Below are 18559 nucleotides of genomic sequence, written 5' to 3'. Positions count from 1 at the left end.
TGTCGGACTCTCAACAGAGAGCGAGAGAGATGAAAACACACACACAGGATAGGGAGACACGGAGTGGGCTGGCTGCAGGGAGGAGGAGGGGGGGTCAAAACACACAAACAAACAGGGAAAGAGAGAGAGAGAGAGAGAGAGAGAGGCAGAGACGAGTTGTTGTCAAGTGAAGGACGACGTGAAATTCATCTTGGAAGTGAAGTACAGGGAGTTGTGTGACCCACAGCACATGGTGTTATAATTATATGAGGTTATTTACTTATCCATGATGTAAAAAACACAGCTCTGAATGTGAGTGAACAACAGCTGAGGAGCAGAGGCGCTCGCGACCGCCGCGGAGAAATCAGCGTCTGGTGTGAACTGGAGGGACGCGGCTCGCGCGCAATTTCCGCGGCCGCTTCGCTTCGCGTCCGGTGTGAACCTGGCGTTAGTTTGCTCTTAGTGATTTATCCTTAGTAAGAGTAGGTCTCAGCGGCTTTGTGAATAGCTTTTAAGAAAAAACTCCTACGTAAAAACTTTTAGTGCGAGTTAGGAGCACTCCTAGCGGTAAGATAAAAGGCTTTGTGAATACGGCCCCAGATCACTTCAATCATCTTTTCAACTTCTTTGTGACATTAATTATAAGATAAGATAAGATTACATTTTATTGTCAGATCACTCTGAAATTTGTCTTGCGTGCCATGACGTCCAAGGTTTCACACAAATAATAACAAAATACCAAAAACATACATTTACAAAAAGCATAAATGTTACCCTCAAAAAGCCTGTTGTATTTATGGTTCTGTTGGCTCCACTGTTACTAACATGTATTGATTTGTTTTGTTGGATCAATGTGATCAGTTTGTTGTTTGTGGATTCAAATTGATTGAATTCCAACATCTTTCCAGCCACATTGACAAAAAGAAAAAGTAAATCCTGATTGAAACTGTGGAGAAATTAGACTTCTACTTCTGGGAAATGTAAAAATCAAGTCTTGTATGCAGCTGTGTTCTCATGAATCAAATTTAAAACACACTCACACTTCCTCAGACCAGGTCTCAGTCTCTGAGGTCCACAATGGTCCAGCCTGCAGGAGGAAACAAAGTCAGGATCAACTTCATCCACCTTCACTCAGTTAATCAGTTCAGTTAGTCAAAGAGACAAGGACACATTGTAAGAGCTGCTGTTGTCTGTCCATCTGTCCATACCCGAGAGTGTCCAGTTTCCAGTCTGGAGCCTCCAGTCCAGCAGACAGCAGCTCCACACCTGAGTCTCCTGGATGGTTGTAGCTCAGGTCCAGCTCTCTCAGATGGGAGGGGTTGGAGCTCAGAGCTGAGGCCAGAGAAGAACAGCCTTCATCTGAGACCTGACAACCTGACAGACTGCACGCATGCACGCACGCATGCACGCACACGCACACACACACACACACACACACACACACACACACACGCTGAATCAGTGTGAGTTTTGTGTTCTTCAGATAAAATATTAAACTATTGGTGTCTGCAACTCTGCAGCCCGATTCTGCAAACCTTCCCACTTTATTATTACACCTCATTCAATGCAAGATCATAAAAGATATATGAAGCTTTGCTAAATTCACCCTACCTGAGAGTCTCCAGTTTACAGTGTGGACTCTCCAGTCCACCAGACAGCAGCTTCACTCCTGAGTCCTTCAGGTCGTTGTCACTCAGGTCCAGGTGTCTCAGACTAGAGGACTGGGAGCTGAGGACTGAGGACAGAGCTTCACAGCTTCTCTCTGAGAGGTTACAGCAGCTCAGCCTGAAATGAGAACAACCAGACAAAAGGAACCAGTAACTTTGAACTTGACCAAAGAGAAAAAGTTGATCCAAATGTATACTGTATATGCACTTGCAGAGCTTTGTTGGAGGCTTTGACCACTGGCAGCAGCCTCAGAAGAGCCTCCTCTGAACCACAGTATTTCTTCAGGTCAAACACGTCCAGATCTTCTCCTGATGACAGTAAGATGAAGACCAGAGCTGACCATTGAGCAGGAGACAGTTTGTCTGTGGAGAGACGTCCTGAACTCAGGGACTGTTGTATCTCCTCCACTAGAGAACGATCATTCAGTTCATTCAGACAGTGGAACAGGTTGATGCTTTTCTCTGCAGACAGATTCTCACTGATGTTTTTCTTGATGTACTGTATGATTTTTGTTTTGTTTTGTGAGCTACTTCCTGTCTTTGATGTTGGAACTCGTAGGAGAGTCTGATTGGTCTCCAGTGAAAGACCCAGGAGGAAGCGGAGGAACAAGTCCAGGTGTCCATTTGGACTCTGTAAGGCCTCGTCCACAGCGCTCTGGTAGAAAGGTGTCAGTTCAGGTTTGTATCCAAAGACTTTAGTCCACAGGATGGACATCAGTGGAGCCACCCAGGATTTTCTTTGTTCTTCTAAGTTCAGGTTGAGTCCAGAGTTTATGAAGGTCAGATGGACATGAAGGGCAGCCAGAAACTCCTGAACACTCAGATGGACGAAGCAGAACACCTTGTCCTGGTACAGCCCTCTCTCCTCTTTAAAGATATGTGTGAACACTCCTGAGTACACTGAGGCTGCTCTGATATTGATACCACACTCTCTCAGGTCTGATTCATAGAAGATCAGGTTTCCTTTCTGCAGCTGCTCAAAAGCCAGTTTTCCTAGAGACTCAATCATCTTCCAGCTCTCTGGACTCCAGAGTGGTTCTGTCTCAGCTCCTCCATCATACTTGACCTTCTTCAGTTTTAGATGAACCACCAGGAAGTGGACATACATCTCAGTCAGGGTCTTGGGCAGCTCTCCTCCCTCTCTGGTCTTCAACAGCTCCTCCAGAACTGTAGCAGTGATCCAGCAGAAGACTGGGATGTGGCACATGATGTGGAGGCTTTGTGATGTATTGATGTGGGAGATGATCTCTCTGGCCTGCTCCTTATACCTGAACCTCTTCCTGAAGTATTCCTCCTTCTGTGGGTCAGTGAACCCTCTGACCTCTGTCACCATGTCAACACACTCAGGAGGGATCTGATTGGCTGCTGCAGGTCGTGTGGTTATCCAGAGGCGAGCAGAGGGAAGCAGTTTCCCCCTGATGAGGTTGGTTAGCAGCACGTTGACTGAGGTGGACTCTGTCACATCAGTCAGGATCTCAGTGTTGTGGAAGTCCAGAGGAAGTCGACACTCGTCCAGACCGTCAAAGATGAAGACGACCTGGATCTGATCAAACCTGCAGATTCCTGCTTCTTTAGTTTCAGAGAAGAAGTGATGAATAAGTTCCACCAAGCTGAACTTTTTCTCTTTCAGCACATTCAGCTCTCTGAAGGTGAAGGGAAATGTGAAGTGTATGTCCTGGTTGTCTTTGTCTTCAGCCCAGTCCAGAGTGAACTTCTGTGTTAAGACTGTTTTCCCAATGCCAGCCACTCCCTTTGTCATCACTGTTCTGATTGGTCGGTCTCTTCCTGGTAGGACTTTAAAGATGTCTTCTTGTCTAATGGTTGTTTCTGGTCTGTCTGGTCTCCTGGAGACTGATTCAATCTGTCTGACCTCATGTTCATCATTGACCCCTCCAGCCCCTCCCTCTGTGATGTAGAGCTCTGTGTAGATCTGGTTCAGAAGGGTTGGGTTTCCTGCTTTAGAGATCCCCTCAAACACACACTGGAACTTCTTCTTCAGGTTCAATTTGTGTTCACGTCGACAAACTGCAACTTGACTTTCTAAATAAAGGGAAAAAAATGTGATCATTGAATGAAATGTGAAGTCAACATTTTAAAGGTTGGGTTGGAGATCTTATTCTGGATATTTTTTTTTACTAATCTGCTAAAAATCCTCTTAACACCTGATTGCAACTGAGTAATTAAAGGCTTTTTCACAAAAATGAAAAAAAAATCACTTGCCTGGATAACGAACAAGCCTAAAAATAACCACGTACAATGTCACATTGTAGTCAATTGGATCCTGATGTGTCAAGCATGCTAATGTCTCTCTCCCTCTCTCGTCCCTCTCTTGTGCACGATCTGAGTCTTCACAGACGTACGCGGGACGTACACTGTGTTCTTACCCTGATTTATTTATTTCAGGTATGTCGACATGACATTGTGTTCAAGTCAGCTGGTGTTGAATATACATTAGCCCAATAGACCAGTCGAAAAAATAAGACGACTTACTTATTAAGATGGTGTTGTTAAGTATTAAGGGTAATTTCATCTCTCATAATGCACAATCCTTACAACTTGTACCTCATTGTAAAGGTGACTAGCTTTGCAATTATATAAAATCCAACAATTAGTATTATTAAACGGGAGATAATGTTGACTGAAATAATATTTGAGGAGTTTATTTCACTCTATCTCTTCAGATACTAGAAAATGTCCCATTCTTCTTAAATCTTTAGAGAAATCCTCTTACTGCTCTGCAGACAGTCAGCCAGCTCCTCCTGCTTCATTCTCCTCAGGATGTTCACTGTGATCTTCAGAAATGACTCTCTGCTCCTCCTCTGATCTTCATCATCACCACCCACTACCTCATCATCATTGTCAGGATTATCTAATAATTCTGGGCAATTTGGACTCAGAAGTTTTTGGATTCTCTTCAGCTCGTTCTTCACGAAAGTGACAATATTCTTCTCCAGCAGCTGGAAAACAATAGCATGCTGTGTAAACTTCACTTTCAGTATAAACACATGGATCAAACATCTCATCAGTCACCGGACTGTGCTTAATCATATCCACTTCTCTTCACAGCTACATAGAGAGATTTGGAGATGTTAATCAAACCTGCTGATCTGAGCAAAATAGATTCGGTAGCATGGTTCTAAACTGGTACTAAAGACTATTGTAACAAAGACATTTTGTTATGTTTCATATGAGGTCCAAGAGAGGACAAAACAAACCTCAGCATCTCAGTTATTTTTGATGAGGATGAAATGCCAGAGAAAAATTACGCCAACAAATGTTTTCTTTAGGATTCATTGCAGATGAACAGGAGAGAGACGAGAAATGTTTTGTAAAACAAATAAAGCCCCTCTGGTCTACGATTGATATAACTAATAATTATATCAATCGCTCTGAGCAGCATGACACTGTAATTGTAGCTGAACATTTCTTGGTGGCTGCTGTAGTCATCAGTTCTGTATGTGGATGAACATTTACACACCATAAAAATGGAGTCCAGGTCTGTGTGATTATGTTTGGTGAACTGATCACTGAGAACCTCTGAGGTCTCCTGGAAAACTCTGAAAAAAATCACACAGCCAACAAACAGCACAGAGACATTATACACCATAAACACAACACAAGATGCACAACAACAAGGTTAAACATGGTTAAACAAGTTAAACATGATCTAAACGTAGGACATTGTTGAAAAAGAGAAGGACACAATTAAATAGCACAAAAGCATGATAACATTGAATAAATACTGAATAAATACCACTCAAGCCAGAAAACATACAGCAGTGCCAAATTTGACCCTAACAATGTTTATTAATAGCTTACTGCTGCAGGAACGAAAGACTTCCTCAGTCATTCAGTAGAACACAGAGGCATCACTAATCGCTCAGGTTATAGGTTATAATCAATGTGGTTTTACCAGCTGTTCCCTCAGTTGTCACCCAGTGATGTCATTAGTTTTCAAATTTGCATAATACCACCCCTACCTGTAAATACCAGTAAAAGTATAGGGGGTGGGGCCTGGTGAGCAGTGGCTCATTTGCATTTAAACGGACAGAAACTAAACCAGTCATCAGTTTTGAGAGGATGAAAAGAGCTGTGATGTTTGATCCTTGGGGTATTTTGACCGAAGCATGTCACAGACATGTCTTTAATGCTCCGGTGTGTAGGATGGGAGGAAAACTGTGATATCTAGCATTCCGACTTTAGTCTTTATTTATGAACGCCATACTTGCGAAACGCGCTCTATTACTGGCTGGATTTTCTGTTTGGGCTGCTGTACAAACATGGCAGCGCAAGATAGCGATGCTCTTAAGACCCTTGCTATATGTATAAAGCCTTGCCTTGCCTTGCCTTGCCTTGCCTTGCCTTGCCTTGCCTTGCCTTGCCTTGCCTTGCCTTGCCTTGCCTTGCCTTGCCTTGCCTTGCCTTGCCTTGCCTTGCCTTGCCTTGCCTTGCCTTGCCTTGCCTTGCCTTGCCTTGCCTTGCCTTGCCTTGCCTTGCCTTGCCTTGCCTTGCCTTGCCTTGCCTTGCCTTGCCTTGCCTTGCCTTGCCTTGCCTTGCCTGTTGTTAAGATCTTAATGGGCTGGTTTCCCAGTACCTGACTGAGCTCCTACATATCCATGCACCTGCCAGAGCACTGAGATTGGCCAATCAGCTGCTACTGTTCATCCTAACAACTCCACTAAAGACCAAAGGTGATCAAGCTTCAACTGCAGCTGCTCCTTGGCATTGTAACAGCCTATGGCACATTTGGTCATTGCAGTCAATATACAGTAGACGTTTAAATCCTTTGGCAAATCTCTGGCATTCAGTTGAGTTGATACATTTGTCTTTTACTTGTATTTTGTTTGTTTACATATAGCTAATTTGTATTTTATTGCATAGGCTATTTTATGGTAATTTTGATAATGGCATGTTTTCAGCACCTTTAAGTTTGAGTTGAGTTGAGTTTTTACAGATGTTTTCTATGAATAACATGACATGATGAAGCAAAAATGACAGCTTTTATATGGAGAATAATCAGGTTTTACCTTTCTGTGATGTCATCAAGCTGAACCATAGGCTGGTCACTCTTCATGGGCAAACAGGTGGGGACAGCAGACTGCTCTCCACTTTTAAATTCAGTGGGTAAACTGATAGACCGGGCTCTCTTCTTGAACACACAGCTGGGGTCAGGAGAATGTTGTCCACTTTTAAATTCAGTGGGTAAACTGATAGACTGGGCTCTCTTCATGGACAAACAGCTGGGGACAGCAGACTGTTGTCCACTTTTAAAATCATTGGGTAAAATCAGAGACCGGTCACTCTTCATGGACAAACAGCTAGGGACAGGAGAGTCTTCTCTCTGCTTCTTGTTGCTGGTAACAAGGAAAATAACAAATAATGAGATATACTGAACCTTATAATGACCCAAATAAACATCAAATCACGTGAGAAATCAAGTTGGTTTTCATGATGTTGCCCATTATCACCAAGAATGTCAAGCTCAATAAAAACAAACAGTATGAAGATATGAGCTGTGAAGAGTCATGGACAGTTAGAGATCCTCATCTCACCTCTGAGCTTTGGTCTGGCTCTCATGTTCCCCCCTCAGAGTGGTTTTAGAGGGAGGGGCTCCCTCCTCTCTGTCCTCACACTGATTCATAGCAGAGCCCCCACCTTCACACAAACACAACAACAGGCTTCATCACAACAAGACTCATAACAATGGGTGTCAGTAGATGAGACTGGAAAGACAACACAGGAAAATACAGGACTGTCACAGGAATGTGCAAGTTAGAGTTAATGGTAAATATTGATTACAATAGAAGTGATGTTGTTAGTCCATACTGATACATTCATTCTCAGTTCAGAGGAAGAACTTTACTATGTTTTTAATCCGAAGAAAGAAATTTGAAGACATATGCTTAACAAATTAAATACAATGTTTAAAACAAATTAAAAAAAATAAAAATAATAATGTCCTTAAAGATTTCATTAATGATCTTCCCTGAGTCAAACTGCTGTTGATTCTTCCTCCAAGCAACAAGAATAACACATCGTCCTTTGACCTTTGACTGAATATTTGCTCTTGAACAGATTCATCTAGGAATGGAACAAGACTCTAGTGAAGACAAGTCTGTACTAGTGATGACTGAGTTTTAAGGACATGGAGTCATATGATTCATTTTGACCAAAGCTGTCCAAACTGTTCTTTCACTTTCTGCATTTATTTCTCAGGTCTCAGGTTACAATCAGACCTCTCTCTCTCTCTCTGCTCTCTGGACTGGGCTGCCTAGCTGTTCTTTTGGGCAGGATTCCTGCTTCTGTCAGGCAGCTAAACCACATCCTCTTAAAGTAAAAGTGTGTAAGTCTATTTCTAGTTGGTTGGTGGTTAGCTACATGTCATTGTTCACACACATTGAGCTGTGTGTAAGTCACGTATAACAAAGTGATACGTGACTTACACACAGCTCAATGTCTAGGCTATGTGACCAATGACATGTCCCAACCACAAACCAACTAGAATTCATGACACAGCCGTTCTACTGAAATACAACAATCTCTATGTTTTAGCTATTCTCTTTTATTGTCTGTGCTGTGTCTGTTGTTGTGTTATGTCTTGTGTTACGTTTTGCTATGGACCCGGAGTTCGAAATAAAGATATATATACTACACTAAATTGACGTGGAAATGAGCGGTAGTCTGGCGAGTTTTGTTTTGTCTTTTTTTTTTTTTTTTATGGAGAGCGCTTGTGCGTCCTCACAAAGATTGCGACCTGGGAGGTTGCCCAAAACCGGTTCGACACAAATGTCAATAGTTCCTAAATAATTCTCATTTAACTCCAACAGACATTCATAACAATATTTAACTCAATCTGAAACACTCATTAAGAGTCAAAAGGTTTTCTCTTGTCCCGTCAAACAGTGATAATAACAGAATGTGACCACATTTATCCTGTTCATCAGACATTTTAGAGTCCACATCTAAAAAAAATAAAATAAACATCAGAGTGACATCAAAACCCTGGCTAACCTGTTTAAGAAACCCAGTTCCACAAATAATACATAGAAATCTTTTTTTTTTAATTTATAAATCATTTTATTAAAGTCCAATCTTTTTTTCCCCCATGAAACTAGCCTTTTAAACTATTCTAAGTTGCAGCTCCTATATAGATAAAAATATGATAGTAGGCTACCCGAAGTTTCAGCCATGTGCAGCCTTTCTTCCACACACACACCTCACAGGGACAGTCCTTACACAAGACATACAAACAACACAAAAAGGAAGCAAACAACAATAAAATAACTTCTCACAAGTTTCAACTCAAAATACAACAAGTAAATAAATAATTAGTTTGAATGTTTTACCAACTCTGGAGCAACGAGTGTATGTCGTTTCGATGAGAAGGCAGCAGGACGTCTAGCGTTGTGCATAAAGGGAAGTGAGTGCCTTGAAAGAGAAAGTGTGTCAACCGTGTCGACAACTACAATTCAAAGTGCTGGGCGATCACGCCTTCCAAAAGTTCCAGGAAGTGCTTGGCAGGCAATTGAAAATCATAGGAAAACCACGATAATCGGTAAATAATATCAATAACTATGTGTCAAGGTCGCCACTCTACACAACTACACAAAAACCTTGTAATGTTGTGGAAATTTCCTTTGACTTGTGAGAGAGAAAATCATTAGTCCAGCAAAATGACGTTTCACTTTAAGTAATTTATTTTTATTTTGTAAGAGGTGGACTGTCATACACACAAAAGTCTGTACGAAAGTGCACAACAAGATTTGTTTACACAAAGCCACAAGAGCAGGAAGGAGCTATGTGCTCCTCCTACGAGGCGGCATCAAGCATTGTCCAATAACATTATTGCATTGTTGCAGAATGCATAGTACACGTTTGCACTTAGCGCTTTTGACATATTGGCCTGATATGGTTAACTCATAGGCAGGAAGCTAGTGGTTGCCTGTAACAGAAGGTTGACACCTCAGCATGTTGACATTTCATTGACATCTCACTATGATCTTGGATATGGAGACAACAACTTGCTTAACGCTTACACCCCACGAGGACTCAATGAGTCCTCGTCTGTTACATTATTGAGCAGCATTTTGGCTATAATCATGCTATAAAATGGTTTGGGGAAGTTATGTATTAATCTGTGACTGTTGAAATGAATAAAAAAATTATATATATAGTATTTTTTTCAATGTGCAATTAAAATATTCCCTTTCGCCCTGTTAAGGACTCATTGAGTCCTTGTGATGGTAAAGTCATAACTTTTTAATGGTTTTATATTTTTAGATCTTTTTTTTCATGTTATTTAACTTCTGATGGAAATCACACGAGAGGTGTAGTTCTATAGTCTGCCCACTAGATGGTGGTAAGCCATATTCCAGGGAGCAATAGATTCAGGTTCAACAGCTGACAGTCACATCTCTGACCAACAGCTGAGCCCTTTGCATCAACTTGCATTTTGTCCAAAATGTTACATTTCCAATTTTCTGCAAAAAATCAAATATTAAAGTGTTTATGAGTCCAGTCAATTACATAAAAGTATAGTTCAACATTTAATCAGATCCTCCTCTCACCATAATCCCTATAGTCACAGCAGTAGGTTCATTACCTTTAATTATCAGTGCATGTTGTTTTGAGATCGGCGGGGCAGAGACGTGAGCTGCTCAGTGAACACAATGGAGGTGAACGGTACAGGTCCTCTGTCCCTCATCAAACTCATCAAATACACAATCCAACAACTCCACAACGCTCTGGACAAGTTGTGACCTGCACATTCACCACGCTATGAGATAATCATGCAACATTACATTCTTGAAATCACCCCGCCCAACAGTCTGAATTAAGTTATACGTTTGTCTGTTTTTTCTTTTCTTTGCATTACTAGAGCTGACTGACAAAGCAGCCAGGCTTCAGCATAATCACTGTATGTTTTACCTGATACAGAATTCAAAATTAGATTTAGCCTAATGTAATTTAATGAACATTTTTTTCCATTAAGAAGCTCATGTATAGAAAGTCTTTTGACAGGTTGTATATTGGTGTGGTTCAGCAACATTAATAAGAGGGTGGATCTGCTGTTTGCAAACACAATCATTCAACCTGCTGTGCTCTGAACGCTCATGACTGTCTGCAATGGTGTTAATCCTGACACACACACACACACACTTAGACAAGCGACCCGACCCGACACTGTTTTAACAAGAAGTCTGAACCAGAACCTGCTACAGGTGTTTCACTGTTTTATTATTGCACAGTAGGAATGTGTGTGTGTGTGTGTGTGTGTGTGTGTGTGTGTGTGTGTGTGTGTGTGTGTGGTGTTTAGACAGATGTTTTCACTTGATGCTCTTCCTCCTGTTGTGGAGGAGAAAGAAACTACAGAACTGATTTAGCTGATGGAGTTCGAGGGGTTAAAACATTGATGTACTGGTATTTGATAAATAAATAAAAACGTTCAAGCAGAATTTCAAAATAAAAGTAACCATGTTTGAATTAATCTGATTATTGGGGTCAACAGAAAAGTACGGAAGCGCATTGCATTCACTTGATAAAATGAAATTTAGACACCTTATCTCGTAATTACGAGATCTTTTCTCGTAATTACGAGATCCTGATGTCGTAATTACGAGATCTTTTCTCGTTATGAGATCCTGATGTCGTAATTACGAGATCCTTTCTCGTAATTACGAGATCCTTTCTCGTAATTATGAGATCCTGATCTCGTAATTATGAGATAAAGAAAAAGGAATGTCTATAAGTCCGCTCTTGTCTCAATCAGAATCAACGGTCCATGGTAGCACAGTGGATAGAGCAGTTACCTCTCACATGGGAGACTGAGGATTGAATCCCACGGTGGGGCTTATTGTTCACATGATGTTTTTTAATTCTGAATTAATTATTCTGAATTAAATAGTTTGGAATTAAAGTATTCTCCTTCGAGTTTACACTGAAATAATAATTCAGAATTGGGGTTAACATGGAAAACACATTAAATCGCCTTTATTTAATTCTGCTTAACGTCTGGGGGTCGGGAAGCGTTCTGATTGGACAGGGGGTACACGTGTTACGTATTTACGTCTACCGGAAGAAAACAAACTCCATTCACCCCCTGTCCTTCTGATTGGACAGGGGGTACACGTGTTACGTATTTACGTCTACCGGAAGAAAACAAACTCCATTCTCAGTGTGTGAAGTGAACAGAGCTGCAGCCGTGAGCCGCTCCGCTGCTCCTAAACTTAACAACTTAGAAGCAGAAAGTTTCTTCTCTTAACTGCCAGGATGGCCTTCCCTGGGTGGGGAAGGCGAAGCTCACTGATTGCCCTCCGGAGCAGCAGCAGCAGCGGCGGCGGCGGCCGGGCACCGGGGTCTGTGGAGCGGGTTCATGAAGCCTGGTTGTCCCGACATGACTCACTCACAACACTGCGGCTGTCACGTTATGTTTTTCGGCTACAAGACACACAGCATAGCGTTACAGTGTTGTGAGTTGAGTCATGTCGGGACAACCAGGCTTCATGAACCCGCTCCACAGACCCCGGTGCCCGGCCGCCACTAGAGCAGCAGCGGCGGCGGCGGCCAGGCACCGGGGTCTTTGGTGTGTATGAACGGCACAATCGGTTAACGTGGGCCGGTGTGTCCCCCGCTGTCTAATAATGTAGGCTACAGTGGCCTAATATACAAAATGAGAACGATGTGCTTCACCCAGGATTCGATCCTCAATCTCCTGTATGGGTAGCAACTGCTCTAACCACTGCACCACCGTAGCATTCATCTATTAAGACAACAAGAGCGGATTTATAGACATTTCCTTTTTCTTTATCTCAGGATCTCATAATTACGACATCAGGATCTCATAATTACGAGATCTTTTCTCGTAATTACGAGAAAAGATCTCGTAATTACAAGAAAAGATCTCGTAATTACGAGATAAGGTGTCTACATTTTTTTTTATCAAGTGAATGCAATGCGCTTCCGTAAAAGGAAGCAGATCATGAGGATTAATTAGAGTATTGATTAGAAACAGTGTCGTCAGTTTGCCGTCGTTTTTATTTTCTGTCCTGGTGAACCAGTTGTTTAATAAAGCTCTTTGTAAAACAGATTCTTCACCTCCTTTTATTCTGCATTCACCCAGGTGAAGTCCAGGTTTGTAGATCTGGACCTGGACTGGAGTAAAGTTGTGATGTGATATTATAGATTATAGATCAGGCTTCCTGGCATTATAAAACTTGATTATCTGCAGCACTGAATCATCGACCTGCTGAGATTGAACAAACTTTAAGGGCGTATTCACACCAGGAAAGTCCGATAGTTCACTTGCTTTGGTGCGGACTAAATTTTTTTTTACTTGGTGCGGTTTGTATTCACATTGCATTTTTTCACAAGCGGATCAACTTTGTAAACAAAAGCACGTGTGTCCCACAGTCGCTCAGTCATTGGATAAAAATTATCAGCGTACTCAGACCAGGGTTTTTTCTGCATTATAAATTTTGAGGCGGCCGCCTGTCTGCGTTTGTACGGAGAGATCAGCTGATCCGCTGCTGTTTACTTTCTCTCCGAGCGTCTCCGCCTGCAGATGTTCAGATGAGGGAATACCTACGCTCCTCGTGTCAGGAGCAAGTTGATAACCAGCTTCGTAACCTACCGTGTTAACTCGGGCCGGGGCTTGAGGTTTTGTTAAGCTGGAACATGAACACAAAGCCTGGCGATGTTGAGCCTCCTTAGCAGTACAGGCTGGAGGAGTCGGTGTTTTGTTTTTTTTCCCCGGCCTTTATTTTGAAAGGACAGCTGGAGAGAGACGGGTAGGCTACGTGGAGATAAAGTGAGGGGGGACTGACACGCAGTCCATTATTATCTGAAGCTTTCAGGCAACATTATCACCCCTAAAAATACTATAGCCTATATATTGGTGAGAAATGAACGAGGAGGGGGAAAAAAGACGTGTAAACGGCTTATGATTTGTACCCGTTTACATGTGTAGATGTTGACACCTAGTCTGGTGCGCTAAAAAAAAAAAAGAAAAAAAGGACGGCACAGCAAAAAACAAACAAAAAAACATAATCATTCTCTCAGGATGCCGCGTGCCGATCGTCATTTAAGCATAGTCACATTTATTTCTATTAACGGTTATTAATCGGATAACGACTTTCTGTTAGGCTATCAGTTAAAAAAAAAAAAAAAAAAAAAGATCCTTAACGGCGACGGGTGCGTCCTCTCCAGCATCTGATAAATGTTTTCCACTGACCAGATATCAAGGAGGCAGCGTGTCTATCTGTGCTCCATGTTGACCCACGGCTCATTGTTGATAATTTCCACATTTTCTGACAACAACGGAAGCCTGTTGAATCCAAAAAGGCGCTTGGATTTTGCATTTGGTTCGGGAAAGGTTCGGTTTGCATTCACACTGTACGCGAACCGCACCAGGGTTCGTTTGGGACTCTGGTGCGGATCAAACAAGTGGACCGAGTCCCAGCTGCAGAGGTGGTCTCGGTCCACTTGTTTGATCCGCACCAGAGTCCGCTGGTTTGTATTCACACCTCCCCAAAAAGTCCGCACCAGAGGAAAAGTCCGTTTTAAGCGGACCAAACGAGCCTGGTGTGAATACGCCCTAAGTCACTGAAGTTGTTTTTTTTTTTTTTTTTTTTTAGTATATTTTTTGAGCTTTTATTGCCTTTAATTGATAGTGCAGTCGAGAGAGAGACAGGAAATGGGGAGGCAGAGAGTGGGGGAATGACACGCAGGAAAGGGCCGTCCGACGCGGGACTCGAACCGGGGCCGCCTGCACCGAGGACTGAGCCTCAACATGGGGCGGCAGCTCTACCCAGTGAGCTAAACGCCACCCCGTCACTGAAGTTGTTTTAATGTGATCTGTGATGTTGCTGCTGTTTCCTGGATTAAAGACCAGATCTTTTATCTGTTGGTGTCTGAGATGATTGATCAGCAGAGAACAGGTCAACTTTATTATCTGAACGTCTCAAATATTAATGTGAAGAAGAATTTTCCCTCTTATTAGGGCCCACGCGTAGTTGACCTACAAGGAGCCTATAGAAATTGTACTGTTCATTATTATATTATTACAAAAAATGAATTGCCTTTTGGGGGCTTTGAAGGGATATTCCATTCTGTGTTCGTCAGCAACAATCAATCAACAATCACACTCGTCACCTCAGCTCCACCTCGACATCCTGAAACCTTTATTCATCTTTTTACACAGTATACAAAAACATAGCATTTATTATGTTTACATTAACATTACATCAACATTGTTCCAAAAAGGAGACGTTAAATCCTTTCAGTTCATTTCAGTTTCCACTGTCTCAGATTTCTCATTCTGTGTGTTTATGTACAAGCAGTTAATAATAAAACAAAGCAAAAAATTAAATAAAAATACCAATAAGCAGAGATGTCCTCCCAATTTGTTAGGACAGGGTAGGTCTGGCCCTTAAACCAATCAGGAACCCCCAGACCAGAACAGATTTGACTGGTCAAAGACCTGTAGGCTTGTTTTCAAACAAATCCTGCCAACCCCACCTTTTAACATAAAGCTACAACATAATAAATGGAGAAAATTTGAAGGGGGGCATACTTTATTTCTGTATGCACTGTATCTCTTTATCTATCTATCTGTTTGTCTGTCCATCCTCAGGAGAGACAGTGAGACCTACACAGGACACAGAGACACTGAGGAACCAGGACTGATCCAGAACCCAGGATACAGAGGTTCAGTGAAGGTGGTGTTGAAGGTGTGGAGGTGGATCAGTTTGTCAGAGGAGACACTGTAGAAGGACAGAGGGCCAGCAGGACAGTCCACATACACTGCTACTCTGTTAGAGACACGGGAGGAGGAGGAGGAGGATGTTTCTGTGTTGTTGTGACAGACAGAGTAATGAGCAACAACATCAGAGCACCTCAGACTCCAAGACTGATCATTTCTTCCAAACCAACAGTCTTTACTGTCTCCTTTCCTGCTGATTCCTCTGTAACTCACTGATATATAGACATCTCCTCTCCACTCCACCTCCCAGTAACAGTGACCAGTCAGACCAGTTGAACACAGCAGCTGAGACCAGAAGTCAAATCTGCCTGGATGATCAGGATATGACTGATTCTCTATCACACGTGTCACCTTCCTGTTGTTGTCAGACAGTTTGAGTTTTCTGTTCACTGAGTTCATGTCCACTTCCAGTTCACAGGTGTCTGATGGAGAGAACAAGACACAAAACAGTTTATCATCTGTTCATTTATCAACAACTTAACAGACAATTCATGAAAAAGAAGAATTCAAACATCAATCTTCTGGTGTGGACCTCAGGATGAGGCTGATGAAGATCCACACCAATAAACAGTCCCTCCAGGATTTCGCGGGCTTTTTTTGTGATTGTTGCGGCCTAAAATGCCTGATTTTGCGGCCACATTTTGAAAAAATTGCGGTGAATGTTGCGATGTTTTAAGCGCTTTTGTTGCGATTAAATTGCGGGGGACAGCGAAAGTTGCAAAAAAAAGTTGCAGTTTTGTTCTGAATAATTAAAAATCAAAGGAAAATCGAAAATTTTGAAATGTCACAAAATAATGTGAGGTCCTGTTATACCAGCAATTTTCCACTTGTTTTGAAAGGCACAGGAAAATTAGAGTTGAAAGTTGTTTTACTTTTAATTAAAATGTCTGTTTAAAAATCGTGGTAAAAGAACTGTTTTAAACAACACAGTCTCACCCCTTTGCGTCAAACGGTTGGCGCTTGGTCAAGGCCCCTTACGTCAATATACTGACGTGGAGGGGGTACCCTCGAGGTCGTTTCTCGACGAATAGGGCCACTCATAGACTTGAATGCAAATCCCTCATCGTCGGATTTTGACGAAGGGGGGCGGGACCGTTTCTCCCTCACTCCCAGTGCGTCAACAGCCTGACGAACGGTCACTGTCCCTCCTCGTCACATGCCTGACTCATTAGGTGCCCGTTTTTCGTCAGGTTTTGACGATGGAGGCTTTCAGTTGATTCCAATGCAGTCCCCTTCGCGGCGACATGTGACGCTCAGAGCAAGTGATCCAGCCGAGCCGCTGCGGCACTGAAAGACGCTGTGAGCAGAGAATAACTTTTTTTTTTTTTTTTTTTTTTTAACTTTTCCTTAAATCTTTATTGAACCTGATGCTGCTGTGTCTGACGTAGCTTTCGGCAAGGACGTCCTTTCGGTTATTTATTTATTTATTTAGTGATCATGGTGTTTGGTGCAGAATAATCAATCAATAAATAAATAAATAAATTACGTCCTTGTCGGAAGCTGCGTCAGACCAGGAGGGGGGTGGTTGTGGATTCTACAGGTGAAGACCACTTCCGCGTTCAAAAAGCTGCTCTGTTTAATCAATATTCTGAAGAAAGATCTGATTATTAGCCATAACGCTATAACCATCCAAGGAAGACTGTGTAACAATATTATGTGTGTAATAACTTTGCCCTAATATACCACTGTTAATATATCCATAACAGATATACGGAACACGGAGCCAACTTGCAACCGTCTGCACTTGTTTATTGCAGTTCTCAGACAACTCAAACCAGTCAACATCCGGGCATTTCTGTATTACCATATGACCACTAGATGGCGGTGGTTAAACACAAACTGCATAACATATATCAGCTAAGCAGTTATAGTATCAATATACTACACTCCTTCCCCGTAAACTATGAAGTTCCTATTAAGAATAAACTCATAACTTAAATTTATCTTTGCTACAGTAAATTAATTATTTTACTTAGAAAATTGTAACTTAATTATTACGGCTAACACAACCATTAGACCCAGAATTTCAGTCTTTTACATTTCAGTCTCAGGAACTCTTTTTCACATTTTTGTATGAACAGGAACTCTTTTACTTTAGGAACAATGTTCCTCACTACTGACTGATCACAAGTTCAGTCGTTTAGGAGGCGCTCTTTCTCTCACAGGGTACCTGCGCCCAAGCACCTCTGGGAACTGGCTGCTCGTTTGGCAGGTGTAACTGCCTTGTCACAGGCCACTGAGCCTGGTGAAGGTGTTACAAGTGTCTCTTTAGTCTGCATACGTTTCAATGTTGTCTCTTCAGGTGAGTACGGGCTACCACCTACTGCTCCAGGTGTGCCTTTCCCCCCAAGTCCGCATGAACCACCGCAGGGTAGTTGTTTGTGACGTCCAGCTGCTCATCCGGAAACTCCAATGTCCCTGGACTGGACGGTCGGTTGTACAGCAGATGGTCGATGTGGACTGAGCGCCGGCACACTCCGTTCCATACCAGGTAGGTGACTGGTCCGAGTCTTTTTTCCACTGTTCCTTTCGTCCACCTCTCCTTTCCTCCGCGGAAATTTCGGATCAGGACTGAGTCACCCTCAGACAGATGTCTCAGCTTGGAGGCGGTTTGATCATGGTAGTCTTTCTGCTTTTGTTGTTTTGCTTCCACCACTCGAGCAAGATCTGGTTTCAGTAAGCTGAACCTGGTCCTGATTTGACGTTTGAGGAACAGTTCAGCTGGTGCGCATCCTGTGACGCTGTGTGGTGTACTCCGGTATGACATCAGGAAGTTTGCGAGCCTGTGCTGCATTGTTATCGTGACATTTTGTTTCTTTTCATCGAGCACTTGTTTCAGCAGTGACGCTTTCACTGTCTGAACTGCTCGCTCTGCAGCTCCATTGGAAGCGGGATGGTAAGCTGGTACCAACGTCTGTTTTATGCCGTTGCTTAGCAGGAATGTCTTGTACTCCTGCGAAGTAAATTGAGGACCGTTGTCGGAAACAATCTCCTCAGGAAGACCGTAGGAAGAAAAGATGTTCCGCAAAACCTCAATCGTTTTGGCGGCTGTGGTTGTTGCCATGGCGATTACCTCAAGCCATTTCGAATGACTGTCCACTAATACTAAGAAGTGGTGTTGATCTTTCTCTGCAAAGTCAATATGTATCCTCTG

General features: G+C 42.5%; 3 protein-coding genes and 1 long non-coding RNA gene across 8 annotated transcripts in view; 1 reads left to right on the top strand and 3 right to left on the bottom strand.

Moving 5' to 3' along the window:
- The window catches only part of LOC146976853 (protein NLRC3-like), a 41681-nt gene extending 37085 nt beyond the window's left edge, over positions 1 to 4596 (bottom strand). The window contains exon 1 of the mRNA XM_085792621.1: positions 4378 to 4596. Within this exon, the coding sequence (XP_085648747.1) occupies positions 4378 to 4414 (37 nt within the window). The 5' untranslated portion in view covers positions 4415 to 4596. The remainder of the gene's footprint in view (positions 1 to 4377) is intronic.
- Positions 1 to 18559, top strand: part of marchf5l (membrane-associated ring finger (C3HC4) 5, like) — a 253777-nt gene that overhangs the window by 81444 nt on the left and 153774 nt on the right. The gene's annotated exons all lie outside the window — the stretch shown is intronic.
- Positions 6751 to 9036, bottom strand: LOC146976852 (uncharacterized). The gene is made up of 3 exons (XR_015037228.1): positions 8993 to 9036; positions 7199 to 7301; positions 6751 to 7000 (listed from the first exon to the last, which is right to left on the bottom strand). It is a non-coding gene; the product is annotated as an uncharacterized LOC146976852 (long non-coding RNA).
- The window catches only part of LOC146976849 (stonustoxin subunit alpha-like), a 55877-nt gene continuing 52561 nt past the window's right edge, over positions 15244 to 18559 (bottom strand). For 4 of the 5 annotated variants that reach the window (XM_085792617.1, XM_085792616.1, XM_085792618.1 and 1 more), the window contains one exon: positions 15244 to 15827. In XM_085792617.1, the coding sequence (XP_085648743.1) occupies positions 15292 to 15827 (536 nt within the window). In that variant the 3' untranslated portion in view covers positions 15244 to 15291. The remainder of the gene's footprint in view (positions 15828 to 18559) is intronic. The other variant, XM_085792619.1, reaches the window with a different exon arrangement.

This window comes from Trachurus japonicus, chromosome 12 (genome assembly GCF_045865225.1).
Source record: "Trachurus japonicus isolate A0001 chromosome 12, Traja_1.0".
Lineage (NCBI taxonomy): Eukaryota > Metazoa > Chordata > Actinopteri > Carangiformes > Carangidae > Trachurus > Trachurus japonicus.
Note: the sequence above shows the minus strand (reverse complement) of the source record. Positions and strands in the feature narration are given on the sequence as shown.